Genomic DNA, 27,694 nt, shown 5'->3' with positions numbered 1-27,694 from the left:
TTCAGAAATTGCTTCCAATCTCCCTCTTTTTCCTCCCATCCCATAAAGACAGATGCCATTAGCTCTGCAGAGCTATGGCCCTTGCTTTAGACTGTGCTCCAGCTATTTTCTTTCTGGTTTCTTGGCCTCCTATTTCCTAATGATGATGCAATCAGGTTTGGGGTGGGAGATTCCCCGTGTGAGAAGGCTTGTTGTTATTTAAGGACGATCATGAAATCCTTCCTAAATGAAAGGACAGGAGAAAATCCTTCCACCAAGTTACACTGAAGCCTGAGATTATCATTTTTATGGGCTTCCAATCTTTCCTGCCTCATGTCTTATCAGCAAATGCAGCTGGAGGCTTCAAAAACCCTCCCAGCTTGCTGCTGATTTTATGGGATGAAGATTAGAGATGATCGGATAGTAAATTATTCATTCCATTCGATATTGCTGGGCAGGAGGGAATATCAGAGTGAACTCAGCTCCCTTCTGCCTTTCTGAGCACCATGTACCAGGATCCTGGCTATTTGTCCCTCCAGCAGTACAGGAACACTTTCCCCTCTGCTGGGAGACAATCTGGGGTGCAATGTTCCTCCTTGAACAGTCAGGAAACTGAGGGGGGACTCAAGGATGCAGGTTCAGCCCCTAAAAATGAGGCAGACCAGGTGGATTTTCTTCTTGTTTCAGGGACTTTTACTTTGATTACACCCAGCCCAGGGCAAGGTGGGACAGATGAGGTTTTCTCAGCCTAATTTTCCAAGGTTGTGTGGCCTGAGGCTGGTGATGTGAACCTGCTGTCAGACCCCTGGCAGCCATTGACTCCAAGGGCAGAGGAGCAGGGAGCTCAGAGAGGACAAATCCTGGCAGCTGTGTGCCAGGGGGTAGCTGGATAGAGGAGAGAGCCCTTAGACATTTGGATGAATTTAGACTGCTGCCCTCAGATGTTTGGAGCAGCAGCATCAGGCCACAGCACCCATGGGGGCCATGAATGCTGCCCAGAGACCTGGGCCAAAATTCCACTGGTGCAAAAAAACATCCTCCAAAGGGTCCTGTGGAATATTCAGGGGTGACAGTGATGCTACTGAGCAGATCTTAAGAGAAAAAGAAGGGCAATACTTGGTGCTAAGTCTGAGTTTCATTTCAGACAGCTGGAGGGTGTCAGCTCCCAGAGAGTGTTCTGTTGGAAACTGTCCTGATTCATCCTCTCGGAGCATCCAGGCTGCCTGGGAGAGGGGAAAATCCACATCCTCCCCAAATAAGGGTCCCAGATGGATCACAGCTACCACCATGCCACCCTCCTCTCTTTCTGCTGTTCATTCAAGGCTTGTGATTAGCAATCCTGGAGGATCCATGAGTGGTCTCATAAAAAGATAAGGTGGGTTTTATTTTTTTCCTTCTATTTTTTCTCTTAGCCCTGTGTGTGTGTGTGTGTGTGTGTGTGTGTAGGAGGGGAGCAAATGGCTCAGCTGAACCCCAGGCTGATGGGGAGAACAGGGCTGGTGTGGAGTAGGGCCCCATTGCCACCCCGTTGTCACCGGGGTTTTCATCAGCTCATAAATAAGAAAATAATTCCTGTTTGAAGGCATTTTTAAAGATGGGGAGCAGGGTACAGTGGTGTGATGAACAAAAAGCCCGAGCAGGGGCTGCCTTTTTCTTCTGGTGCTGCTTATCCACACTGGCACACTGAGCCAAGAAAATGCCCTTTTTTGCATAGTGGTTGTAGCCATCCTGGGCAGCATTTGAAAGCCCATGAGGATGGAAAATGAAAGATTTCTGGAGCAAGCAAGGAATATTTAGTTTTGAATCAAGGAATTCAAAATTTTTTTTTTATTCTTCGTTTTTTCTTTTCCCTTTTGTTTTTGGAGAAGATATTGAAATATAACAAATTAATCATTATTGGTTTTTTTCTAAGAAAAATACAGTCTCCTCTTTAGGGGACGTTCAGGCTTGCTTTCATATATTCTCTTTATTTATTGATCTTTCTGAGAGAGGGGGTGGAGGAGGTGGAGAGGTTGAAGTAGGGAAGGAAGGAGGGAGGAAGGAAGGAAGGAAGTGAGGGAGAAAGAAAAATAACCTCCATTAAAACACAGAGCCCCACAACGTTTTTTGAAGAGGAACTGGCATCTGTATTCCAAGCCATATCACCCAGGAACACATTTCAGGCTCAGGAATGTTGCTTTGAGCAAATGTTAATTTTGGCTAAAACCAACGTATTTCTTAGGGGTAAAACCTGCCAAATCTGAGAGGATATCAGCATAAATCCTGAAATTCCAATACTTCCTTTGTGCAAGACCTGTGGTACAGGCAACTGCTCCCTGGGAGAGAAGTGAGATGGCTCTGTCTTCACTTGGGTTTGATTCAATGCTGCCAATGTGATTTTCCCTTCTCTACCTCATTTTCCTGTAAAATAGATCCATAGGGTTTTGCCCCACCAGGTGTGGGTGAGGATGAAGGTTTAAATGAGAGAGAGAGCAAGATTTCCAGGCTGCTGCAGTATAAACACATCCCTGCTCATCTCTGCAAGTCCCAAGCTGTGGCCAGAATGACAGAAGAAGAAATGTGATGGCAAATTATTTCCTGAAATTCTGGATATTTCTCCTACAAAAGGGCTGCTGCTGCTACAGGGACTTTATGTTTCTCATCCCCCCCAGGCTGAACCCAGGGACATGCATCCAAGCAGGTGCCACAGGAGCTTTTGGCCATGGCAGCACATTCCTTCCTAATAGCTGCCCTGGGCTAGAGAAGATGCTTTGGAATACAGGGGAGCTTTGAGATAAGCAAACGAGTGATTCTCTGGCCTCATCAGCAAACTCAAAGCAATAAAACAATTAAATTTCCTGAAATTTTGCATAAATGTGTGAATGTGCAATGGGAAAGTGTTATTTGGTCTTCAGGAGGGAGCCAACAGCAAAAGCCCCATCTGGACGGCACAGTAGCCCTGCTTCCATTTCAGGAGCTGCTCTGTCACGTTCCTACAACATACCCTGGGACACAGGTGAATCCTTGAGAAATCCCTACCCTTGGAAAATCAGCCCAGGATCCCTGAGGCTGGGCTGGGCAGAGCCCTGGGGTGAGAAGACACATGGAGGAGGACCAAGAGGAACCCCATAAATAATTTGCCACAGCCTCAGGCATGACTGGAGGGGTGAGATATCAATACCAGAGAGATGCCTCAGACCTGGAATTTTCCAAAGGCAGCAGCAGGAAGGGCTTCTTTAGGACTTCTGATCTGCTGATAAAGCCTTCTGCTCTAAAGAGCTGAGAAGCTTTGTAAGAGACAAGCAGCAAGCAGGCAGCAAAGATTGCAAGCTCTGTGTGCTTTTCTGGATAGATAATGTAGAAGCAAGTCCTGGGGAGCCCAAAGTTCACTCTCATTTTTATTTCTTCACAAGCTGTTCCTTTTTCTTTGCAGCAGGATCAGGTTGCTGATACAGGGTCTCATCATGGACAGGTCTCTGTCATGCCTCCTCTGGGTGCAGCAGGACTGTTCCTGCCCCATGGAATGTGTAAGCAAAAATTAGCAGGGTTGGAAATGGTATTTGCAGGTGAGGATTTGGCCATGGAAAGGAATTTGGGAGCCAGGAGTGGGGCTTCAATCTTATACAGCTCAAGCCAGGTCTGTTTTTTTTTCAGGATAAACGGCATTAATTTAAACCCAGGGGAAAGAGGAGGGATTGAGGTGGGCAATCCTTCTCTGGTGGCTGTGTATTCCTGAGGGTGCTGCACATCCCTGAGAATGGGTGCCTTCTGGGTGCCTGCATGGGGACTCGGTACAGAAGGGACCCTGGAAGCTCAGCCTTGGAGCTGGGCTCACCAAGATGCTGTGACGTACCAGAAGGGTGATGATGAAATCAGCTGGCTCTAACATTTCCTTCAGGAATGACTGAAGTTGCACAGCCCTGAAACCACAGAGCTTCATTCTTCCCCTGGAGTGGGTTTGTCAGCATTCCAGACCCGGCATGGTCTGGGAAGCTCCTTCATTTGGGATCTGTGAACCTGCCATGTGCTTTCCCCATCCCTCAGCATCCACCCAGCTGATGTGAAGGGCCTGCCATGGCTCCTCATGTAATTGTACCTCCTCTGGTGTCAAAGAAATTTTGGAAACCCCTTTGAAGGCTCAATAAAAAGAACACTGTGTTAGCTCAGTTTAACAATCTCTATTAACCAAGGAGTGGGAGGCGGGAGGCAGTACTTGGCATGGAGTCTGCTTTATTAAATGGATGTTTTTAAGCTGAAAATGTGTTTTGTTTGGTTGTTAATGATACTGAAAAGGAAAGAACAGGGAAGCAGGTGGGAGCTGTGCTGGGGAAACTCCCCTCACCCTTAAGACCCATGGGGTGGGTAGGGAAGGCTGAGCTGAGGCATTGCTGGACCCCCCAGCTCTCCCACTGTGGGGAGGGGGACTTCGGGGGCACCCAGGGGGAGATGCACCCACCTGGGCATCCTTTCTTCCTCCTGGGCTGATGCAAACGCTTTGTGGCTGATGCCCTAAGGGGACCGTCAGGTCCGAGTCACATTGCCCCAAATTCCGCACCAACCTCCGTGGGAGAGGGACCGAGGCACCTCCTTCCACCCCTTCCCGTAGCAGGATTTGAATAACCAGGTGTGAGCATCGGCCTCCCTCGTTAATGCGTTTGATAATTGACCAGGAGCTCATTCCTGCGGGAGGGCGGTGTGCCCAAGCCCAGCTCCCGATTGCTCCTCAGCAATCCCGAGATCCCGCAGCCCTGCCCGCCGCCATGGCTCCCCGCTGCTTCCTCCTCCTCCTCCTCCTCGGGTTGCTCCTGGCGCTGGAGCCTGCCTGCTGCCAGCAAGGTAAGTGCGGGCAGCTGCCTGACCTCCCAGGGAAACTGAGGCAAGGGAAAGGCAGGAGAGTGTGCGCGGTCCCGGGAAGGAGGGAGCTTCGTGGGAGGGGGGGTGGCTCAAGGGACAGTTGCGAGAGAGCTTTTGGGGAAGGAAAAAACCATTCCAGCCCCTGCCCGAGCTTCAGCTGTGGCTTCACATCAGCAGGCGCTGAGGGTGGGAGGTTTGGGTGGTCCTGCTGGAGCCCAGACACGGAGTCTCCCAACCTGTTTTGCCGAAGGCTGAAGCTGCCATCCGCGGTTTGTTTCTCCCTTTTTTTACGCAGAGATAAAGCAGCTCTGATTTACCTCCGGCAGGACTGTGCACAGAGATGAGTTATCTGTTTTCTTAGGGTTTTGTCTTTTTTTTCTTTCTCTCTTTCGTTTCGCTCTCATCCCATGGCAAGTGTTCCTGTTAATCTGTAATTCTGATCATTGCTGAGGTGAGTGAGCAAACATTTTTCCTCTGCAAATTGCCCACTCGTTCCTTTCCTGAAGACTTAGAGAAACTTCCAGTGGCTGGGGTATTATTTTTAGAAAATTCATGGAAGGATTTGCCTAATACTAGAAATAATGATGCGTAATTAAAACTCATCTGATCCTGCCAAGGTCCTGGAAAATTCCCTCCCTCTTTCTCCTGGTGCCCCATCCCTGACCGCTCTTCCTGTATTTGTTTACCAACTCGATGAGGATTTCACAGCCTGGGGTCTCCACTGTCATCACGACTGAAAGTTTTCCTGTTGCCTGGAAAGAGGAAAAAAAAAACAAAATCCACAACCGTTTCATGAGGAGTCAGAGCCTGGTACAGCTTCCTCAGAGAGGAGAAAAGAGAGGGGCCAGCCGGTGCTTTCCAAGCACTTGGGGAGGATGAATCTAGAAGCAGATCTGTGTCTTTAGCTCTTGCATATGGAAATGGAGTTACAGCACATGCAAGGCTGTGCTGTATTGGCATTGGCAGCTCCCTGGGTCACATTTGTAGCTGCAGACACACAGACAAATGTCTGCCCTGGGTGCAGACCTCACACTGCTGAGTTTAGCTTGGAACATCTTGCTCCAGAGGGGAAAACCCACTATTGCTGTACTGCAAATCAGAGAGGAGGTGGCAGAGCCTGTGACACCGACTGCTCTGACAGGGACATCCCTGCTAAAGGAACACACTCCATTTTCACAGGCAAGACTCCTCCTTTTTGGCCATCCCTCCTGGCAGGGCAGCAAGGTGTGCTCCGGGGATGCTCCAGCCAGGTGGTTCCCCCCAGGGCTGCCACCCTCATATGTGCTCCCCAAGAAGATTCTATCCAGCTCTTGCCTCCTCCTGGTTCCCATTCCTCCTTCCTTATGCCCACACAAGTTCCCTGCACCGAGGGGAGTGCTTCATCCTCATGCAGAGCCACTTGCTCCCCCTTGCAGCCAGGCTTTATGTGGTCTCCCAAAGCCAGAACCACTTTATTTTGGTTTGGCATTTTTCCTTTTGGCTTTGGATGCTCCGAAATCTGGTGGAATTCACCATGTGAGTGAGGTTTTGCTTGCAAAAACATACAGGACCTCCTGAGCACAGCTGTCCAGAGGAGGTTTCCTACCACTTATCTTCTCACCTCTTTTGTTTCAAGATCACAAGATGCAAATTTCCCGGTTGACCTTGAACTCCTTTAACCTCAGCAGGGGCTGGACCATCCCCTCCTAAGCGTAGGCTGGAAACCCTGACCCCAGCAGGAAAAATAAACCTCAACTAATAAATAAATGTGGCCAAGAGAGCTGCCAAGGCCAGAGGAACAGAGGAAGCAGAGTGGGACAAAGCTCAGCCTGGAGGCAAGAGGTGTGTTCAGGACTTCAGGAGCAGGAGCATCCCTGCCCATCACCTGGGGCAGGACGGGACCAAGTCCTGTCCCCACCCCTGGTACCTTCACCAGCAGCCTGCCAACAAGATGGGATGTCAGATGAAACATGCTGATCCAAGAGGGAATTTCTGCCCAAATTCTTCCCACTTGAGTTTTGGCCCCTCAACCTTGCAGTAAACATGGAAACTGTCTCAGTGGGGAAGTGAGGGCGTGGGGGTCTGAAGCTGCTGTCTGGGGCTGCTCTCCCAGCCTCTGCCTGGGGCTGCCACCACTTTCAGGACTGGCACAGGCAGTGAGTCACCCAGCTGGGCTGATTCCACTTCCAAGTGGCAAAAGAGCTTTGTTTTGTTGTGTTTTTTTTTTTAATAAAACCCTCTTGCAGTAAGTATTCAAGGAGAGGGGGGCTTATCAAAGGACAGTCCCCCTCCCCAAAACCAGAGTTTATCAAAGGACAGTCCCCCTCCCCAAAACCAGAGGAAGGAGATGAGGGCTGTTGGCAGTGCAGACAGTGTGGAGCTGGCTGTGGTGGAGGAGTTTGCACAGTGCACAGCCCACCTTTATTGCTTCTGGCAAAGTTTATTTACTCTTTATAGCAGAGATTTGTCTCCAATGAGACAGATGAAACGTTCAAGTAGTGTAAAGCTCCAGCATTGGGTTGAAGTACCACTTTTCCCATCCCAGGACAGCACCATTTGTGGGTACCATGGCAGGGGCTGGATCCAAATGATCCAAGGCTGATGGTGGGGCTGGCAGGGAGCACCCAAGACCTGCCCCGCCTACCCATGCAGAGGAATCTCATCTGTGCACAGAGGTTGGTGTTTTGACCAACAGAAAGAGAAAAAGCTGTGCTTGGATAAAGCAGTAATTAAATCCCAAAGGGGTGTGTCTGCACGCACAAGTTCTCCTGCAGTGCTGATGCAAATACTGATATTCAGGAAACACTTAAGGATGGGTGTGAATATATCCAAGTTCTCTGTTGCCCAAAAGCTGGTGGGAGCTGAGGAGCAGCCTTCCCAGCAGTGACTGGGACAAGGTTTCCTCTTCTCATTGCCCTGCCCTTGAGTTCCTCCCACATCCAGGAATATGTCTCGCAGCCTTCCCACCCATGGCCGAGTCACTACTTGGGTCCAGCAAGAGAAAAAAGAATTGATGAAGCCATCCCACCCTGGGAGATCTGGGAATGCCATGGTCAGCTTCAAGCCCTCCACTGCCACCCCCCTTCCCTGTCTGGCCCCCAGCCAGCCCTGCTTGGCCTTTGTGCTGCAGGCTGTTGCTCTGAATGCTTCTGCCTTCAATTTCCCGTCATAAATCAGTTTGCTGCTCTGGAAACATGAATGGTTGGATGGTAGATTTTACTGAAATCCACACCTGCAAGCACTTGCAGTGACAGGGACAGCACAGAGAACAACAAACAAATTTTACACTGTCACTGTGGTGGGGCCCTTATTTCACTGGGCAGTGTTTGGAAAATAAGCCAGGAATGACATCTGTGGGATCTGAGGAAGGAGAAGGAACAGTTTGCTGAAACCCCTCTGCCTTCTTTCCCTTGCCACTTTGGGTAAATATCCTCCCTCCCTCCCTGCTTGTGCCATGTCCCTCAGTCCTTCATCCTCTATCCCAGAGTCATCTGTGGCCCACTGCATCCCTCTATGTATGTACATATGGGTCCCCAAAGCTGAGAGGCACTGCACTCAACATTCAAATGCCAGCAAAACTGCAATTATTTGTACTTTATTTCAGTGCAATCACCCACATCAGCCTTCCTGGGTTAATAGCAATATGTTCTGCTCAGCTTTGCAGGACCAGGTTCTTGGCTGGACATTGCTGAAGCTGGACGGGAGAAGCTCAACCAAGTGGACAAAGCCTGAAGATGTATTTCTAATGTGTCCTCTCTTTCTCTGTAGCCCGGGGCAGCCTCCAGCCATGGTCACAGGGTGTCATCGCAGTGGTTGTGTTTCTAGTCCTGGTGGCCATTGCTTTTGTGGTCAACAGGTTCTGGTGTACGGAGAAAGTGTAAGTTTGGGAACCCTGGGGGTTGTTTGAGGTTGCACTTTGCTACTTCTGCACGGGTCACTTCCAGCTGCCTCTGTCCCCATGCCAGAGCTGGGAACATCATGATTGCTGCCAGGCAGGAGAGCAAAGGCTCCCTGTCCTGGTCTGTCTGTCCTCTTCTCACTGTTCTGCTCTCTGCTCCCTGTTACTTATTGCCAGGTGTGAGCTTAACACCCACTGCTCCCTGCACAGGGTCACCCCCAAACAGAGCACTCAGTTGCTACTGCCAGAAATTCAAGAGAGCTGCAAAATTTGGGCTGATTTACACAGGCAGGCATCTCGGGAGCTGGCCTGACCCTGGGGTCCTATGGATTTGAGGGTGCAGTTCCCAGTGTCAATGAGAAAACCATCCTGGGACACCTTCATTTGAACAGCAGACAGGGTGAATCTGGCAGAATACACTGAGAGGAGCCTGGAGCAGAGAGAGGTAGCTGAGCCATGGCAATGTTCTCAACCCAGAGTCCACACCTCAGACAAATGTGGTGCCCTCATGCATCAGGGAAAAGCTGTGCTGAACCTGTCACTTCTTTCCCACTGCCAGCCAAGCAAAGCCCCGTGCTGCTGCCCTGCTCAGCTGACCTGGGCTCACTGCCTGAGTTGCAGTTTCTTGGTGAAAATTCAGAGTGCTCTGTAGCCTTGTTCTTTGTTCCTCTGCACCAGCATGGGCACTTTGGGCTTTACACCCAAAGGTGCCAGAGCCTGCTTGTACCTGTGCACCCCTGCAGCCTCTCCAGGCTGAGGACATGAGGATTTGGGGTACACCCCAATGATCAGCAGCTCAGCTCTAGCCCCAGCTGCATTTAAAAGGGGCTCTTTGTGATACATTTGGGGCCAAGGTGTAATGCAATTTGTATTTACATGGTCTGATTTGCAACTGCAGCCTTTGTTTCCCAAAGAGAAATCTTTCTCACACTGGAGGAGCCCCCAGCCCATGGAGCAGGAGGCAGGGACAGTGTTTCACACCTCTGCCCATGCCTGGCTGCCTCTTTCCAGCCAGGAGGCATAGGATGCTGAGGAGGGGCTGAGAGGGGCTGGGTGCTTCTTTTAATTACTCTGTCCTCTCTTCAGGAGAGCCATCAGCGAGGCCCAGCAGCCTGCTGGCTGTTAGCTTCACCTTGTCACAGCTCAAGCCACTGCCTGGTTATGCCAGCCCATTCCTTGGAAAAGCCTCCCAGCCAGAGACAGGGATGTGCAGGCAGGGTGGACCTGCACCCACCCACCGTGGCCAAACCCTCCCAGGACTGTTCAGTCCCTGGGCTTGCCCCAGGGTTGAGCTTTTAGGCTCTGCTTGAGGTCAAACACCCAGTCCCTGCCCCACAGTTCCTTTCCACCCAAGAGAGAGCCCCTGGGTTTGTTCACAGAGATGTGCCCACTGGCATCCTCCCTATGCCAGGGCTGGACAGGGCTGTGGCCTCTCTCTCCGTGTCAGTTGGGACCTCAGAGGGGTATTTTGCAACAGGTTGTATAGAAGACTGGAAAAACCAGTTAGGAGGAGAAAGCAATCCCAAGTATTGACAAATGAGTCCTGCTGTCTGCCAGCAGCACTGGCTGTACCAGCTCCAGGGGCTGGCACTTGGCATCCAGGCACAAATACAAAGGTGATGTGAGGGTGTTTGTCCTCACCCATATCCTGCTGGAAAGGGGGCTGAGCTGGGTGTCTGAGACCAGGATCACACATGTCCAGGTCCCTTATCTTCAGGGTGTCGGAGCTGTTCCTTCCTCTGCTCTGACACCATCACCAGCTGCTCCCTGGCACGGCCCCTCCATTACTCTCTCTCAGCTCCTCTCTTCTCCCCCTCTAGGGAAAATGTTGAGACAGTGGTGAGCTTCGAGGACAAGCAGGACACTGTCACACCCAATGGCCATGAAGGGAGATATGTAACGGCTGCAGCCAGCTTCAGGTGAAGGACTTGCTTCTACCCGTGGTTCCCAGGCTCTGCTCCATTCCCCTGGGGACAACTCGACATGCAGAGATGCAGTGTCCCCCCCATGGGGTCTCACATGTTCCATGCGCTTGGGTTTGGGGTTTTTATCCTCTCCAGAGGTTAAGGACAAGGCATTGAGGGGGTGTCCCCTCCTCCCTTGTCTCTCTTCATCCTTGCAGCTGAGCCCCATGCTCTGCCCACAACCTTGCAACCTGCTGCACCACATTTTTCTTATACTACACCACACCTTTCAAACAGAGGAACCCACCAAAACTGGCCATAAGTCATCACGCAGATGTTGACTGTCCTCAATAACCTCACAGTTCCCATCCCACACTTGGCTTTCCTCTTGGCATGGGGAACCCTCCTGCCTCCTCCACCCTGCCCCCTGCTCAGTGCTTGGCCAGCACCAGCAAGGTCATGGCCCCAGTGGTAGCTTTGGGGATGCTAATCTTGCTAGGGTTGAGCTCACTGCTGTGTTTCTCCCTCCCTACACAGGTCCAAAGAGAACCAGCATGCCTACGAGAACACTCTGGAGCCCGAGGACAGGGTGATCACCACTGCCATGTAGCAAGCCCCCTGGCTGGCCACCCTCCTTCCTCCTTTCACTTTGCTTCCCTCTGTCCTGATGGGCATTTTCACAGGGACCCTCTGCACTGGCATCCCCCTGCACAGCAGCTCTGACCTCTTCATGACACCACCATCTCCTGATCTTTTCCTTTCCTACCTGAGGAAAATGGTTTTTCTGCCTTTGTGGCTTTTTTCTGCCTTTGGGGCTGATGTCCCTATGGGTCTCTGTTCCCAGGAGTGGTCTGGAAGTAGCACTTCTCCTGTCTGGTGGTCCCCCACCTGGTTGGTGAGGCTGAGCTCCCTGGTCCCAGGGGGATGCTGACCTGCTCCAGATACAAGCGTCCCCACTGGGTGCCAGGGACCTCCCTGCACCCCCAGCTGCCCTCCCAGGGAGCTGCTGATAGAAAACATGCTCTCTTCTTGTTTTGTCACCCTTTTTTTTGACCTACACCATGCATTTTAATGTCAGGACAAATCTTCTCCCCTGTACATAACTTCCCTGTGAGCAATAAAGAAAATTGTTGCCCCTAGGACAGCAAAGAGGGTCATTTGTTAATGACCCAAAGGACTTTTTGGCATCTCAAAGAGCTCCCAGCCTCTGGGCTGGGAGGGGAAGGACACCAGAGAAGGCAGTGTGAGGCTGGGAAGGGTGCTTAGAAGTCAGCACCAGTCTCCATTTCCCCTGTGATCTCTTCTGGGTAGGGTCCATCTCTTATTTCCTCACTCAGATGAATCTAAGAGTGATAGAGTCATAGAATGGTTTGGGTTGGAAGAGATCATTCAGTTCCAATCCCCCTGACATGGGCAGGGACACCTCCCACTAGTTGCTCAAAGCCCCATCCAACCTGACCTTGAACACTTCCAAGAAGGGGACAGTCACAAGTCCTCTGGGCAACCTGTTCCTCTTCTCATGGCCCTCACACTAAATAATTTCTTCCTAAAGTCTAATCTAAATCTTCACTCTTTCAGCTTGAAATCATTCCATCTTGTCCTACCACTACATGCCCTTGTAAAAAGTCCCTCCCCAGCTTTTCTGGAGACCCCCCTTCAGATACTGGAAGTCCAAAATGCTTTTACGTGTGTCTGTGTGTCAACAGGGGAGAGAAAAAGGAGGAATTTTTTTTTTTTCCTTCTCAGTTCTTGGACCATCCCAGAGCCATGAAGGGCCTTATAGGGAGATGAGCATCATTCCCCTCCATTTACCACATGGGGAAACTGAGGCACGGCATCAACACAGCACTTCCTTGACAGATGAAGGCAGCACTTGCTAAAAGCCCACCAGCCACAGAACTTAGATCAACACCTAGCTGGGAACCATTCCCAGGGCTGGAGGCTGGGAATGGCAGTCACTTACTGGTGTAGCTGGGGCAGCTCTGGGCAGTACTGGTTGTCCCCAGGGCAGCTGCCATGGTGCAACCTGCTCCGGCTGGGCTGTTCATTAACCAAGGTCCTTCTTTTGCTGTGGTGGGAGCAATGAGAGCTCCCATGCCATGGCTTTGGCAAATTGAAAGGAGAGACCTTTCATGCCTTGGCCTTCCCTGGGACATAAGTTGCCCAAGCAGAGTGCAGGGTCCTCTCCTTAACCAGAAAGGAAAAGATTATGGGGCTCTGCAAACCATCTTGGGGATGCTGGTGGAGCAGGAGTGGGAGGGATGGGAAGTTGTAAGAGGGGCATTTGTAGTAGCCCCTGGGTTTGAGGGGAGCAGGAAGATTTGTGGGCTTTGTTTCTCTGGGGTGTGTGCAAATACAAGAGGAAGGAGGTGGCAAGAGGACATCTGATCCCTGAACCAGCTTTTTCCCTTGTTTTCTGCTGAGAGTTGAGAGAAGGGAAAATGTTGGCCCTGCAGTGAGGCAGCAGCTGTGTTAGGTTTAGATCTGGGGGGAGCCCTGGTCCCTGCTCAGGAGGTTCTTTGGAGGTCCATTTGTAGGCAGTGACACCAGAAATGGGCAGCTGGGGCTGGAGTCACTGCTCTGCCTCTTGCTAGCAGAGCTCCTGCTCCATGTGTTTTAACCCTGAATAGGCTTCCCTGCTGCAAGGGCTGTTCCCTGCCCCTCTGGGCTTGTTGGTGACCTGAAAAGCCCTGAGCCTGGAGGAGGTGCTGCCTAGCATGTTGCAGGCAGTGGGCTTGCAAAATGCTCAGTTTTCCTAAAACCACCAAATCCTGCTGGGTATTCCCTGAAGGAAAGCTGTGCCAGTCCTGATGGAGCATTCAGCCCCAAATGGGCCACTTGGCACTGCTGGGAGCCCTCTGAGGCAGAGCTGGGGGCTGGAGATGGACCCTGGTGCCACCACCCACCACGATCCAGTGTCTCACTTCCTGCATATGAAGCTGCTGATGTCCCTAGTGAGTGGTGACAAAAATATAGGGCACGGGAGTAAAACAGGAGGATTCCAGTAAGAGGCCCACCCTGAGAGGCATCTCCCTGAAGAGCCTCACGTAGGCAACACTCAAGATTGAGAAATCAGAGCTTCAGTTGAGAAATTGCTTGGGGGTAGAAGACAACAGGCAGAAGGGTAGGAGAAGTCAACACCTTGTGAGTGGAAGGGTGACAGCTGCTGTCCCCAGCATCACGTCAGAACTGTTCCCTTCTACCACCTTCCATTGAGCAGCTGGAGGCTGGGCCAGCTCCTGGACCTCCCTGCTCCTGTCCTCAATGGATGCTACTCTCGTGACTTCTCTCTTGCAGGTGCCAAATGTCATCTGAGTCTGGAAAAAAACAAGCTCCTGGATTTAGGCAGTAATGCTTTGCTCAGCAGGGTTTAAGGAGGATTAGTCATTGTGTGCTCCTGCAGCGTCAGCACCGGGGCTGGAGGTGTGGCAAGAGGAGGGGAACCCATTAATTTTTACCTCTTGGTTGCAAAAGGAGTTAGAGATGGCATCTTTATAAAGGGGAACAGTGGGACTTCAGTCCCTGCCCTCAGTGTTTGGCAAATGCCCCTGGCAGTGCCTGGGTGTTGGTTTGGAGGGGAAGTTTGCCTGGGGCTTGATGGGTCTCGGTGTCCCTTTCCCTGTGCATGCTTCCCATGGATGTAGATCCAAGTGAGAAGGGTGGAGCTTTACTGCTGCATGCTTTGGGCTGGTCCAGGAACCCCAGTGCTCGGTCATAACCCAGCCAGTGTCCTTTCAGAGTTTGCTTTCCTGGGAAAAACTTTTGCAAGAACCACTGTTACCAACCTAGTGGGATCTTGCCTCTATGCAGTCCATGATGCTGTCCTGCCTCAGTTTCCCTCATCCATCAAGTACAACTGGAGGCTGTCTGTGGCAAAGCAGACTGCCTTCCCACAAGCAGTGCAGCCAGCTCGTGGATGCTTCTTGGTGTGATCCTAAAAAGAACAAAAGGGAGCGAGCATAAATGAAATTCATTGTTGGAAAATCTTAATTAGATTTTAAGTCCCAAAGGGAGAAAAGTGAGGTATTATCTGACACAGCTAATGAGTGTTAAGGGTCCATTGTTATATTTCTTGTTTACCTTTCTGTGCTGGCTGATATGGCCCGGATCCTCGCCTGTACTGCTGTAATTAGGATATCTCATCTCTTGCTGATAGAGTCGGGGATGCTCTTTAAAGCACAATGCTGTCTCATCCCTCCCCAGCAGGATGAGCATGGCTGAGAAGGCAAGTTCTGCTGTCCCAGTGCTTGTGCCTGCTGCATTGACCCAGTGAGCTGGGGGATGCCCTCCAGAGCCAGGGCTCTACCTGAAACCCCCGTGATGATGGGGACCTCCAACAGCCCCTGAACCAACTTGCCTGGGGACCAAATCCTTCCCAACACCTCTTTCCTGTGCAGCATGGGAGATGGCTTTTCTCCACAAGCCCCATTGATGATGGGTTAGGACACCTGTGGGTTCCCTATCCTACCTCTCACTCCATAATGCCACTATCTCTGAAGCTTGGGATTCAGGAAGATGTTCAGGGTAGGGACCTGCTGTAAAAAGGATAGTTTCCTTTTAGGATAGAAGTTATTCAGGGCAGTCTTTTTGTGTTACAAGATGTATCACAGTTTCATTTTGTGGCCTAGGAGGGTGCAATTCATCTCCTGGACCCCCAGATAATGGGGTATTCAACCTCTTGTTGAAAACCACCTTTACCCTGAGGCTTTCCTGATTTCCCTGGCATCAGTGAGGCTCTTTATCAATGGAGGTTTAAACTATTTCTGCTCCAGCTGTGGCCACAACCCCAGAGCAGGTTGGACACCTACCTCATTCCTTGGATGTCTGTGCACAACCTGAGGGGTGTAGCTGCACTGAACCCCAGGGGAAGGCAGGTTGGCACTGCCTGACCCTGTGGATATATGGATTATTCCAAGGTGGTTTCATTAAAGTCTTGCTGTATGCAGGTAAAACACTGCTGGGAGGACCACCAGCTCCAGCCCTGACCCCAAGAAATACGGCCTGGGGTTTATGTCCCGGCGTTGGGCACCTTGACACCCAAGTGACATGATTTGGACCTCTGGAAGCCAAAAGGGAGCCCATCCCACTGTCATGGTCCTTTGGATCAGGGAAAGAGGCCTGGGTGGAAGCTGGGGACATGTGTCTGGGTGGCTGCATGTGGGTGAGGGGGCTGCAAAGTTGTTGGTGTCGATTCAAGCCACTGAAAGCCAGGAGTAAAATACCATCCATTGTTGGTTTATACACCCGTAGTAGCCAAACAAACATCCCCGGAGCCTGTCCTTATCACTTTATTACACCTGCTAGAGTGAATAGATTAAAGAGGATGGGGGAGGGGGGGAGAAAGCAGAAGAATCCAGCAGAAAAACTGGGTTTTGGGATTGTTAATTATTCTCTGGGGTCTCTAATCTTTAACTGGCAAACAGCATCACTAACTGTCTTAAAGCCCCTCCTGGAACATCCTGATAATAAGCCATCTGCATGAAGGCACCCCGTTATCTGCCCTCCTCCAGCAGCCTGTGACATGGCTGGAGTGGGAGATAATGAATGTGTGGTGTGTAATACCCACACGTCATTCATGATTATCAGCCTGATACCCAACCTTTTAGCTCCATTGTTTATGCTTCAGAAAAAAAAAAAAAGGAGAAAAAAAAAAAAAAAAAAGGAGGAGGGAAAGAAGAAAAAGGGAAATTTTTGGTGCTGTGGGCTATCCCGAGGTCCCCGAAGTGTCTCCCTGCCAAAGGGGCTGGATCTCCTAGCATCTCCCAGAGGGTTTGGTGGTACCCTGGAAGGACTCGCCTGTGGATTGGTGGCTTCTGTAGCCATGGTGATGGAGGGAGAGAGCTGAGACAGCACAGAAATGTCACTGCCTGGCAGGGAGACGTTTGGGGCAAATGCTCTGGTGATTAGATCTGTGTCACCGGGTGCTGCCCAGCTCCTCAAACTGCTTTTTGCTGCTCTCAAAGCTGTTTAGTGGTGGTTTGGCAGAGGAGGTTATCTTGAACACGCTGCTGTCCAGAAACTGCCAGTATTTGAAGGTGTGGAGGGGATGATTATTTTGCACGGCTTGACCTGGGTAAACTGAAAAGTGGAAGAATTTTCTCCTGGAGCCTGCTGCTGCAATGTATCTCTGCAATGCATCAGTACTGTGGGATCTTTCTCCAAATGCTTTGGCCCTTCAAACTGCATGATTCTTAACAGGGAGAGATTTTAAAGTATTTGGCTCAGGTTACCTCAATTACTGTCAGAAATGCCTGGAATAATGATTTTTTATTATTATTATTTGCATAAAAGATGGCAGTAGTTTCTGCTTGCTTTCCCCAGCATATTTCCCAAAGCAGCTTCTGTGAGGAAGGTCTCTGCTAGAAGCAGTTGGGTTTTGGCTGTTGGTAAGAGTCAGGAAGACTCTTGGAAACCAAACAAGCAGCCTTGGTCATGGCAGGATGATGGACTCAAAACACAGGCCAAGAAGGGCATCCTATGGAGACAGTGATGGGCAGCAGACAAGGGTCCTGATTTTTTTCCTGGGCTGGCCTTCTCCCTCCATGCCCAAGCCATAAGATACCATAGGGACATCTCCAAGTGCTACCTAGTTTCCTTTGCAACCCACTACAAGCCAGAGAGTGGATAAGCAGTGCTGCAGAGTGATTTTCTTGCTCCCAGGTGGGTGGCTGAAATGTCTGACAAATAAGGCCAGTAATGAAAAGTTGCATTAAAAAAAAAAAAAAAAAAAAAAAGCTGCATCAAACTGCTGCCCTCCAATGGCCTCACTGTGCTGGAGGAAGATGGGAGCTGTAGTCTGATCCTTGAGACCAGCCTGGTGGCATCAGCACCTATACAGCCTACACCCAGTCTCTTCCTGGAGTAAGAAGGGGAGGGTTCAGAGAAGAGGAACTTGCAAAATAAATACAAGCTGCACCTTGCTGGTTATTCACAGCATCCCTGTCCCATTAGGTGCTGAGAGAGTGAAAACCAGGATCCAGCCCTAGAGTTCAGTTTCTGAAACTGAGGATGCAGCAAGCAGCAGAGATGAGGAGCAGGGGGGCAGCAGGGGTTAATTCAGATAAGGAGATGCTCAGATTTGTCTCTCCTGGTCTGGTCACAAGCAGAGCTGAGCTGCTCAGACAGATGCTGAATAAGTTAGTGCCTGCAGCGATGCTATCACCATATTGCTGGACAAACAGCCTTGTCTTTCACTGTGTCATGGCACATGTGCACTCCTCCATGCCTCAGTTTCCCCTAGTGCTTGCTGAGTGCCTCTTGCAGTGACAACCTTTCCCTGTGTCCTGGGTAATGCCAGTGCTGTGCTGGGGACCGAGGTGGGGCAGTGCCTGTTCTGCTGTCCCAGGCAGCTGAGAGTGGGGCTGGGGATGGATGTGCCCAGGGAAGGGGCCTTTTTGGGTTTGGTCACGCTCCTTGCCAAGCTCAAGGCTTTTGCCAGGAACCAGGGAGCATTTTGGGTTTTTCACTGCCACCTAGTGATCTTTTTCCAACCCTGGACCTGCAGGTCACCCTGCAGGTCTCCCTTGGCCTGAAGCCCACCTGTGGCAGGTGCTGGGTCAGGGACCCACAGGGACAAAATGAACCCTGTCCATGGGTTCAGCCCTTGGGCAGCTCACTCCTGTACTGCGCCATCAGTTCTCAGCCACAGGAAAGGGCTTGAGGCAGACTTGTGTTCTCTCTTGTGCCTTTACAGGCTGATTTTGTTCTTGCCACCACCATTTGCATTAGGGGTGTGTGTGTGCGTGTGATTTCTGACCCTGAGGTGCTTCAGTTGTTTCCTTACAGCAGCTCCCGGAGGCAGAGGTGAGGGCTTGGTGACCCATGGCATGGCAGGGGTGGCAGCAGGTTCCTCAGGGGAGGACAAACCTGCTGGAACAGCTCTGAAGACTTGAGGAAACACTCCGAGGGCTGCACCCTTGGGCACAGCCTTGCCTGCGGCCTGCCAGCCATTGTCCTGTGCCCCCCGCTCCTCCAAATGCAAAAGAAGCTGAATTCATACTCAAAGAGCATCTCTGTGAAGTTTTATTCCCATTTCAGAGAGGAGGACAAGGTTGATCACAGGTCATACTAAGGGCAGTGAGGGCTTTCTCTAGGTGTCGTGTCTCTGCGCTGGCTCCTAAGCACCCTCAGCTTAAGGAAGTTCAAATCTGGGGCAGAAAAACCCACTGGCTTTTGTCTCTGTAGTGAAAGGCACAATGCCAGCCCCAGGAAGGATTAGGAGGAACAATTTGGAGGGTGGTGCCTGGGGATGCAGCACGTCTGAAGAGAGGAACCTTCCTGCCCCAGCACACCTAGGCTGGAGGCTTGGGAGGGACAGCACACTTGGGTAGTTTCCAGGCTTTAGAAACCTCTTTGTGTCTAAACCATTGCTCACTTTCGGGTCTGAGCAGGGAACTGGCAGTGATGCAAATATTCAGGGAGGTGACAGGAGTCCTGCCTGTGGGAAGGGTAGAGGTCAGGAGAGGAGCAGGACATGGAGGATGCCCACAGAAAGGAAGGCTGAGCCACAGATGGGCTGTGAAACACCCATGCAAAGATGGCACCTGGACCTACTGGGTTCTGTGTGTGTGTGAGGGGGCTCAGTGTGTCCCACTGTATGGCAGCAGGGGAAGTTCAGGTGGGAGAGGTCCAAGTGGGCTGGGCTGGGTCTATTTGGTGGCCCTCTCTTAAACCTTTTAGGGAGAGGGTGGTCCTTGGGAAAGCTCTTGCCCCCCACCATAGTGCCCCATGGGCTCAGTGGATCTTCTTCAAATGCAGGTAGATCCCATTTCTGGACTTGAGGATAATCTGGGATATCATAATGGGAGGCCTGGATGGATCAGGGCAGAGCTCAAAGCGGAGCAGGGTCAAGGCCAGAGCCACCTTCATCTCATTCATGGCAAACTGCTGCCCGATGCAGTTCCTGGAAAGAAGATAACAAATGTTCCAATTGCTGTCTTCATCCTTGACCACCCCCAAGATGGGCTCAGTCCATGCACAAGCTGGGGGACCTCCAGCTTCTGTTAGGATGATGCCACAGCTCATCTAGAAATGCCTGGATGCCACACTGAAATGCACCCAGCTCTCTGGTGGGTTATTACTGTTTTTTGTTAATAAGCGTTGAAAAAGATAGAAATTGGAGACAACTGGGGCTTACTTGCCTAGAAAGTGTTGCATGGGTTCAGCTAAAAATCCAGACACCTCAGAAGACTCTGTCTCTGTGTGGGGTATCTCCTTTTGAATATATTTGACACCTTAGTATCCTGCATCTGTCTATTGACACAGCAGGGGAACCAGAGACCAGGGCTCAGCTTGGCTTTGAGGTGCACACCTAAGCAAGGGAGCCCATGTTCCAAATGCAGGCAACATAAAATGTAAACATCTCCACAAATCCACAAGAGAACTCTGTGAAACCCTACAGTGACCATAGTACTTGGGTTGTGGGAAATGCTCTGAAGCTGATGGAGCATGGTGGAGATCTGGTAATGGAAAGCCTGCTTGAGTTGGCCAAACCAACTTTGCTCAAGGGAAGTGAGGGAGGATTAGTTTCAGGTTTTCCATGCAAACCAGTCTATGGGATGGGAGAGGGATGAAATATCCTCCCACCTGGATCCAGCAGAGAAAGGCAGGAAAGCATGAGAATGCCTTTGTGTTGAGTTCTGTGGAGAAAACCTCAGGGGATCATATATCTGTGGGAGAAACAAAGCCCATTTGGTCTGATACAGGCAGTACCAGGTTCTTCCCCAGTTCCCAAGATATGGCTGGTTGTGGCCTCTGCTTTTCTGGAAATGCTGCAGATGATGACAGTCATCTCTTTACAGAGCCACTGGGTGGATGAGAAGAGGGATCTGGTGCCTGTGGGGATCTTCCCCTTGGAAATATCTATAGTGCCTGCACAGGGTGCCTCATCCTGGCCTGACAGGCTCTGGAGAGAGGCAGATGCACACTCGCCCTCAAGTTTCCCACTATTTCTTTCCTTGAAGCTGAAAATATCATCTTCAAGTCATGCACTGCCTGGAATGTTTGGGACTTCTCCTATCACTCTGGGACCTAAGTCTACCCAGGGCAGATGAAAGGAGTCTGAGTCTCTCTGTGTCATCATGCATGGGAACTGTTCCACACCCTTTCCCAGCACCTTGTCATCTTCAGAGCCTTTGGGTTGTTTGGTAACTTCATTGAACTTTGCATTTAGATATGGGGCTGTTGGAATAGAAGGGGGAAAATACATATGGCAAGGAGGCACAAGTTGCCTTGTTAAAGGGGAGTGGATGTCTGGGCTCAGAGAACATCTACCCCTTCTTGTTATAAATGTGAAATACCTCAGGGTCCTCCCACACATCCCGATTCCTGTGGAGAGCAAATATGTTCACTCCAACCTGGCAGCCTGTAAAAGAAAAGTGAGAAGAAACTTATGACACCTCAGAGTGAAGACCCAAGAGAGGTGTTTGTGGGGTGGCCTCCCTTCCTGTGCCCTGCAGAGTCTGTTGCAGGGAATCTGGCTGGGATTCTGAAGCCCTCACATGGAAGAAACAAAGGCCTCAAATCTAGGACCCATTTTGGTATCAGTGGATGAATTTTTACTCTTGACCAGGATCAACAATCTGTAAGTCTCCTTTGAGCTCTGTGAATACCCAGTGCCCTGGGGAATGTCCTTAGATGCTCTCCAGCCACCCTTCCTGAAGAGTGGCCCTGTACAGCCCCAGGGAGTGAAAAGAGAGCCCCTCTGCACAGCAGCTCCAGAAAGGGTGCCCCACTTGGCAAAGACAACAGCATGAAGGATGAACTAACTCAACAGACCTGCTGGCAAGCTGCGTCCATCAGGGAATGTGACAGGTTTGGAGAGGTGTCGGGACACACTGGGAACGGGTGGGAAGAGGCGCAAGCTCTCCTTGATACACATTGTGGTGTAAGTCATCTTTCCAAGGTCCTCCCTGAAAAGGGAAACCTGGGAGTCAGGCTGTTTGAGAAGCAGCAATAAAGACATCAGCAATAGGGACTGGGTAGACTGAAGCCCAGTGTCTACCATATCCTGCTGGGCTTTCTCCTTCTGGTGATCCTTTTGCTGCCCAACATTGCTACACAAAAAGCGGAATGCCCCAGTGCAGATGCAGTGGAAAATGGATGAAGTTTCCTCCTCAGGATGAGTGAAAAGAGTTCAAAGTACAGAATAAAAAGTCCTAGCTCACCACTCAATGGTATCTCGGTCTCCCAAGATCCCCTGGATCTCCTCCCTGCACCTTTGCTGGTGCTCTGGATGCAATGCCAGGCTGTAGAAAAGCCAGGAGATCCCACTGGCTGTGGTATCATGACCCTCAAACATGAAGGTGTCCACCTCAGCACGCAGGTCCTCATCAGACAGCCCAACTCCATTTGCATCCTAACAAAGAGGAGAGTATATAATTCTTAAGTGCACATAAATGGGACCTGCTCCTTTGGTTATAAAAGTAACCCTGTATGGTGCTGAAGAAGGACACAATTTGGTGTCACTTGTATCTCCCTGTGCATTAGGAAGTAAACCAGTAGAGAACAATATCCAAGATGTGTTAGAGGAGTCAGACTTGCTGACTGCCAACTCTGCAGTCCACAGTGTTCCAGAGTTGGGCTTTGGTGGGATACCAGATCCCAGGCCTGTAGAAGGACACCCTATCTGATCTCCTATCAGGGGTCCTTGTTGTACTTTTCACTAGTTTGGTTTGGGAAGCTTTAATTTCAGATTGAGACACAAAAGAAAGCTCCAGAAGGGCAGAGTGAACACAGATGGTATCTTCTTCCTGAACACCAAATGGCAGCTTCTGTCCCTTGTATCTGAAGATGCTTGTGAAAGTAGAACTACACAAGGTAAGAAACAAAATCTCTCAAGCGTGGCCTCTTTGTAACCTTTCCAAAGAGCTCATTCTTCTCTGGTTTTTAACAGCTGACTTATTTTAAAATATGAATGTGCCCAATGAATATGAACAAGAAAGATGAAAGTCTGTCCAAACAATCATTGCTCAATCCATGTGTTCAGTCATTGCATCCCACACATTTGTATTTCCCTCCCTTTCAATCCACCTTTCCCTGAGCTAGGAAATCTGGAGTGAGGGAGCTGGGGTCAGCAACTCCAGCCAGGGGTGATGAGCTCCCTGCTGGTACATTGTTGGGATGATTTTTGGCATTCGATACCATTATTTCAAACATTCACCTTGGTACAAAGAAGAATGTCCAGAAAATCCAAGTGTTTCTTCTTCTGGATCTTATCAAGTTCCTTCTTACTGGAGAGCAGCATCTTTCTTTCTTTTATTACCTTTTCTGCACAGAAGAATGATCAGCTAGATGCATTTTGTTCCTCCATATGTACTTGTCCTTTTGGTCAGCAGCTTGGACCCTGTTTAATGTGTAACCCCCTGACCAGAGTGTGTTGCAACCCCCTCTGAGCTGCTCCAGATGCAAGTAGGGGAGAGGCTCAGCTGGGAGAGAGGGCTGGGGAGAAAGGGGCAGAAATACCTGTGTGGGTTTGGGCCAGCTTGCAGGTTCGGTGAAACTCACGGCCTTTGGGAGTCCAGTCATAGAAGACATCCTTGTAAGAAAAAGTCTGGATTCTGTTGCTCACCAGGTAGCTCAGGTCATAAACAGCTCTGATATAATAGTCTGAGTTGCTGCAAGGAGACCAAGGGGACAGCTGAGGTCAGCAACATGACTGGGGAAAGCAGGCATAACTTGCTTGCTCAGAATTTGGAGATCTGTCAGAAAATTCAGGCACTGACCTCTCGGTCTGACAGTTGGAATTGTAACTGAAGGCACATTTCATGATGCTGTCCAGTGCCATCAAGCTGACATCCTGAAAGATCTCCACTGACTTCCTCTGTGGGATCTTCTTTTCCCATTTATCCTAGTGTTGGAGACAGGTGTAGAGAAACAAGATAAACCAGGTGCCTCGAGTTGCCAAAGAGTGGGTGTGAGTCCACCTGTGCCTGGTTAGGGCAGGCCCCCTATTACCAGGGGGCCAATAAAGGTGGGACACACACTCACAGAGAGAAGCTCACTCTGTTGTGAGGCAATGGAGAGGTCAGCAGCTCATCGAGCCTCAGGAGCAAGAAAGGCTCTTCCCGCTGCAGACAGGTGTCAGGAGGGACAAACTGCTCTCCATGAGCAGGTCCTGTTTTCCTGTCCTCCTCTCAGGTCCACACTGCTAATTATTGTCTATATGTCCTGTGAATATACTCAGTCTCTTCTGTGTGTTTCTTTTTCCAGGTTTACCACTACTGGAAAGGACATTCTAACAGTGGTTGATTTTATTGGAAAGCAAATGAAAAAGAGAGGAAGGTGAAGGAAGCAATTCTAGAACTCCAAAACTACCCCAAAGTTTGAAGGCAACTCTAGGAACCATCTGAGCCCAGTCTCTTTTCCTCAGTTACTCCCAGATCTGATTATTTTTGCTGATGCATGGCTGAAAGGTAAAGTAAGAAGGAGTGGTGATTTTTACCAGCATCACTTTGACTGAGTCTGACATCAGGGCCATGTAAGGTTTCAGCACATCGTAATGAAAGGCAGGGGTGAGCAGCTTCCGATGTTGGAACCATTTCTCTCCATCCAAGACCAACAGCCCCTTCCCTGGAGACACAAACTAAGGTGTAATCAGCTCCTTCAGACTCTGATCTGGGCTCTTGACAGCCTTGATACTGTTTTTTTGCCAAGCATAGACTGATGTGCTTTTTATAAAGGAAGGGAGGGAGGAAGGGTTGGTGCTGGAGCCTTTTCTCCAGTTGCTGTGAGGCTGTTCCCAGCAGCAGTCTGGATGGAGGAGAAGGATGCCCGTGTGTCCTTCACTGCAAGCTACTGTGCACACCAAAGCCCTGATGGAAAGGAGGCACAGGGCTTGCTCTCTCTGTTGGATTTTTTCTGCCTTAAACGAAATACCTGGATGTCCTTTTTGGGAGTTGTGAGGACTAACTCAGAGCTGTGTGTAAGCCATCAGTCTCCCTGTCCTTGGTGCATCTCACCCCAGTTATCCCCAGCAGCAAACTGAAGGTTGCTTTATGAAGGCCAAAGTATATGATCCATGACTAGATGGGCACCACCAGTACACATGCTCAAACAAACCCTCTCATTTGCATGGTTTTAGAATAGATGAAACTAAAATAAAGGAAAAGATGAGAGAAGCTGCTGAAATGTGCAATATGTCTGAAAGGGATAATGGAAGGTTAACAACTTACTAATCCAGGGAAATAACATTGCTAAACTCAAACAAACCCTCTCATTTGCAAGCTCTGGCTTTAGATAGATGGAACTAAAACAAAGGAAGAGAAGGGAGAAGCTACTGAAATGTGCAATATGGCTGGAAGGGATAATGGAAAGTAAGAACTTACCAATCCAGGGAACTGTGAACTGGTAGGGTACGTTGGGCTTGCAATCTGCAAAACAAATTGGGACCAGAACTGAATTAGTCTCATTTCAATATGTGAAGTACTCTAACAATAGAGTTAGAGTTTAAAAGTCATCTTCTAGCAATATGACTGTAGGGGACTTAGGAAGACCAGAGGAAGGTGTAACAACCAGTGTGTGTGAAGAGAAAACGTCCAGGGCAAATACCAAAGTTGAAAACACAGATGGGAGTTTCTGGAGGTGCCCATGTGTGTTTGTACCACTCACAGGCATCATGCTCCACAGAAAGGATCAGAGAGGACCTGAAATGTCTTCTGAGAGCCATTGCCATGCCAGTTTACCCACTTTACTGGGTTTAGTGGGAAACACAGATATTGTGGTGGGTAGATGCCCTAGAAGACAGTAAGATGAATGATAATGGAGACAGAGGAGTGGGAGAACACAAACCCTTCTGTGAAAATGGGCAAGCTGGGAATTTGTGAAGGGGAACACAGGAAGAATTGCAACAGCTGTGAAGGAATCTGCAGAGGGAATGACTCCAGGCAAGTTTTCCATTATTTTCTCAGTAGGGAAGTGACAAGGACATGACTTCCCAAGAACAGATGGAGAGCCTTACCCGTTTGGCTAAGTGCACACTTGGCAAACTCAGGATGGTGGATTATTAGAGCAGGCAGGATTGGTCCAAACCACCTGGGGAAGGCATAGGGGTATTCTTCTCCCCACGACACCACCTGATATAATACGTTATCAGAAGTTATCTGCAACGACAGTTAAACAGGGACTGAATTCAGGCAGAAAAAAAGGGGACATGCCAGGGAGAGCAGAGGCTAAACTTGCCCTCACATGCAAAAGGTCCTCTCTTGGAAAATGGGGAGAGATCCCACAGAGGGTTTTTCCATGCTGCAGGTAGGGGAGATGCTGGGCATAGCACTGGTGTCAAAGCTGCCCAAGCTGCCATGTCCTTGCAGCACAAGGTAGCTCCATGGAGAGTCCATATCTGGGGTCCAGCTGCAGTTGAGCTACATGAGGATGGGCTGGGCTCAGAGGGGCTTGGGGTCACAGTCAGGAGCTCAGCTGGTGTGGGCAATGGGTGAACAGGACATGGAGACCAAGGCTGTTTATTTACACCCCTGTTCTCTAAATTCAGCAGTGCAAGGTGGACATGCAATGTGAAAGCAAAAATACCTTCACAACAGAAGGATGAAAATGGTTGCAATGAAATGCTCTGTGTTGGTGGATGTGTCTGAAGGGGGGGAGATTCTTATTGGTAGAAGGTTTAATGCAGACATTTTATGGTTGCTCATATTTAAATAACTTCAAAGAAGCCCCAGAAAGCAGCTAACTCCTCGTTTAAGCACAGGATTGAAAACAAAGTGTTGTCTCTGTTTTTTACCAAGTGATGCTCATCTATCCAGGCACTCTTTCTGCCTGCTCTGCAGAAGTCCCTGTGCAGGGGTCCTCTTCTGTAAGAAGGGACAGGAGCAGAGGCCATCCAGCCTCTACCCAGTACTTCCTCTCATCCTGGCTGATATCTCATACAGTTTTTGGGACAAACCCACTCAGACTGAGCCCAGCTTTCTCCTTACCAGGTGATTGTGGCCATAGAGCCAGTGTTTTGGAGGGCCAGGGAATGCCTCCAGAGCTTTGATGATTTTCTTCCTCTCCCAGTAGAACCAGGCAACCTTCAGCAGCACGAAGATTACACCAAGCACCAGAGACAGCTGCAGAAGCAGAGCAGAAGGTCTGGCTAGGTCATCCAGCAGAGCCCCCATGCTGACCCTGTGTCTGGGACCCCTGACGTTGCTTTCTCCTGCCTGCTCCTCTTCTACTCCTCTTGCATCTGCACCTGGTGAGGAGCTGTGAGCAGGTAGAAAGTCTCTCCCTCCTTCTGTGCTGGAGCTGAGCCTGGTGAAGGGCTGCTGGCAGGAATTTATAGCAGGAGAATGATTGCAGAAAGCAACGTGTCAGCTTGGCTGGCAGCCCTTTGCCTGTTGCTCCCCCTCACCCTTTGACCTTCTGCCAGCAGCCTGTGGATGTCTTGTGAACAAACAACCTGTGCACATTTCCTACTTTTTTTGAAGCCCCATACAAGCCAGCAGTGAGTGAAAGCACTCACAGTCATCCATGCCCAGGAGGTGAGAGGTAGCCAGGCTTGGGCTTCAGCTGAGCTCCCTGCTGTCCTCAGCCAGTTCAGGTCTGGAAGTTGTTGATGTGACTACAGGTAATGAGGAACAACTGAGCCACCTCTGCCCAACACCTGGACTGGATGGATCCAGACATCTTCATCTGTAAAAGCCATGCTTTGAGTTGAACGTCACACCACTGCTGGACTAGAATCAAGAGAACAGAGATAATCAGATCAGTATACAAGGCCAAAGTCTTCAAAACTGAAAACACAATCTGCTACAGATGAGCTCTTCCCCATGAGAGGAGAAGCTCCATGGAGCTGGGGACACTGGCAGATTGATTTGCTTTAGTGGGGTCCTCACTTCAGCATGCTCATAAATCCAGCCATGTCCTGTAGTTGAGTGCCTTCCAAGATCCACATAAGGAACCCAGGAGGGCTGAGGCTGATCCTTTGGTCAGCTGATTTGGGGTGTCCTGAGGCATCTATCTGATACCAGACCATCTGGACCCAGCCAGCACCTTTCATCAGTCGCTTAAAAAATAACCCAGAAATCCCCCAAGACCCCACAGGTGGAGGAGTTAGGCTGGTGGAGTTGCTGGCAGGTTATTAGGTGAAAAGTTTTACAATAATGCT

At 50.0% G+C, this 27,694-nt stretch overlaps 2 protein-coding genes across 2 annotated transcripts; one reads left to right on the top strand and one right to left on the bottom strand.

The window, feature by feature from the left end:
- Positions 1-4,567: 4,567 nt before the first annotated feature.
- Positions 4,568-11,320, top strand: PDZK1IP1 (PDZK1 interacting protein 1). The gene is made up of 4 exons (XM_008490753.2): positions 4,568-4,794; positions 8,560-8,668; positions 10,510-10,608; positions 11,131-11,320. Exons 1-4 carry the CDS (start codon positions 4,608-4,610, stop codon positions 11,201-11,203), a joined length of 468 nt encoding a protein of 155 aa, XP_008488975.2. The 5' UTR covers positions 4,568-4,607; the 3' UTR covers positions 11,204-11,320.
- A 7,275-nt stretch (positions 11,321-18,595) lies between these two features.
- On the bottom strand, positions 18,596-26,782 carry LOC103525782 (cytochrome P450 4A4). The gene is made up of 12 exons (XM_008490754.2): positions 26,520-26,782; positions 25,550-25,691; positions 24,918-24,962; positions 24,035-24,162; positions 23,316-23,440; positions 23,056-23,207; positions 22,754-22,860; positions 21,759-21,949; positions 21,370-21,503; positions 20,892-20,956; positions 20,179-20,261; positions 18,596-19,495 (listed from the first exon to the last, which is right to left on the bottom strand). The coding sequence occupies exons 1-12, from the start codon at positions 26,703-26,705 to the stop codon at positions 19,327-19,329; spliced, it is 1,527 nt and encodes a 508-aa protein (XP_008488976.2). The 5' UTR covers positions 26,706-26,782; the 3' UTR covers positions 18,596-19,326.
- Positions 26,783-27,694: the final 912 nt, after the last annotated feature.

The sequence above is a fragment of the Calypte anna genome, chromosome 8 (genome assembly GCF_003957555.1).
Source record: "Calypte anna isolate BGI_N300 chromosome 8, bCalAnn1_v1.p, whole genome shotgun sequence".
NCBI lineage: Eukaryota > Metazoa > Chordata > Aves > Apodiformes > Trochilidae > Calypte > Calypte anna.
The sequence above is the reverse complement of the archived record's forward strand: the minus strand, read 5'-3'. Positions and strand labels throughout refer to the sequence as shown.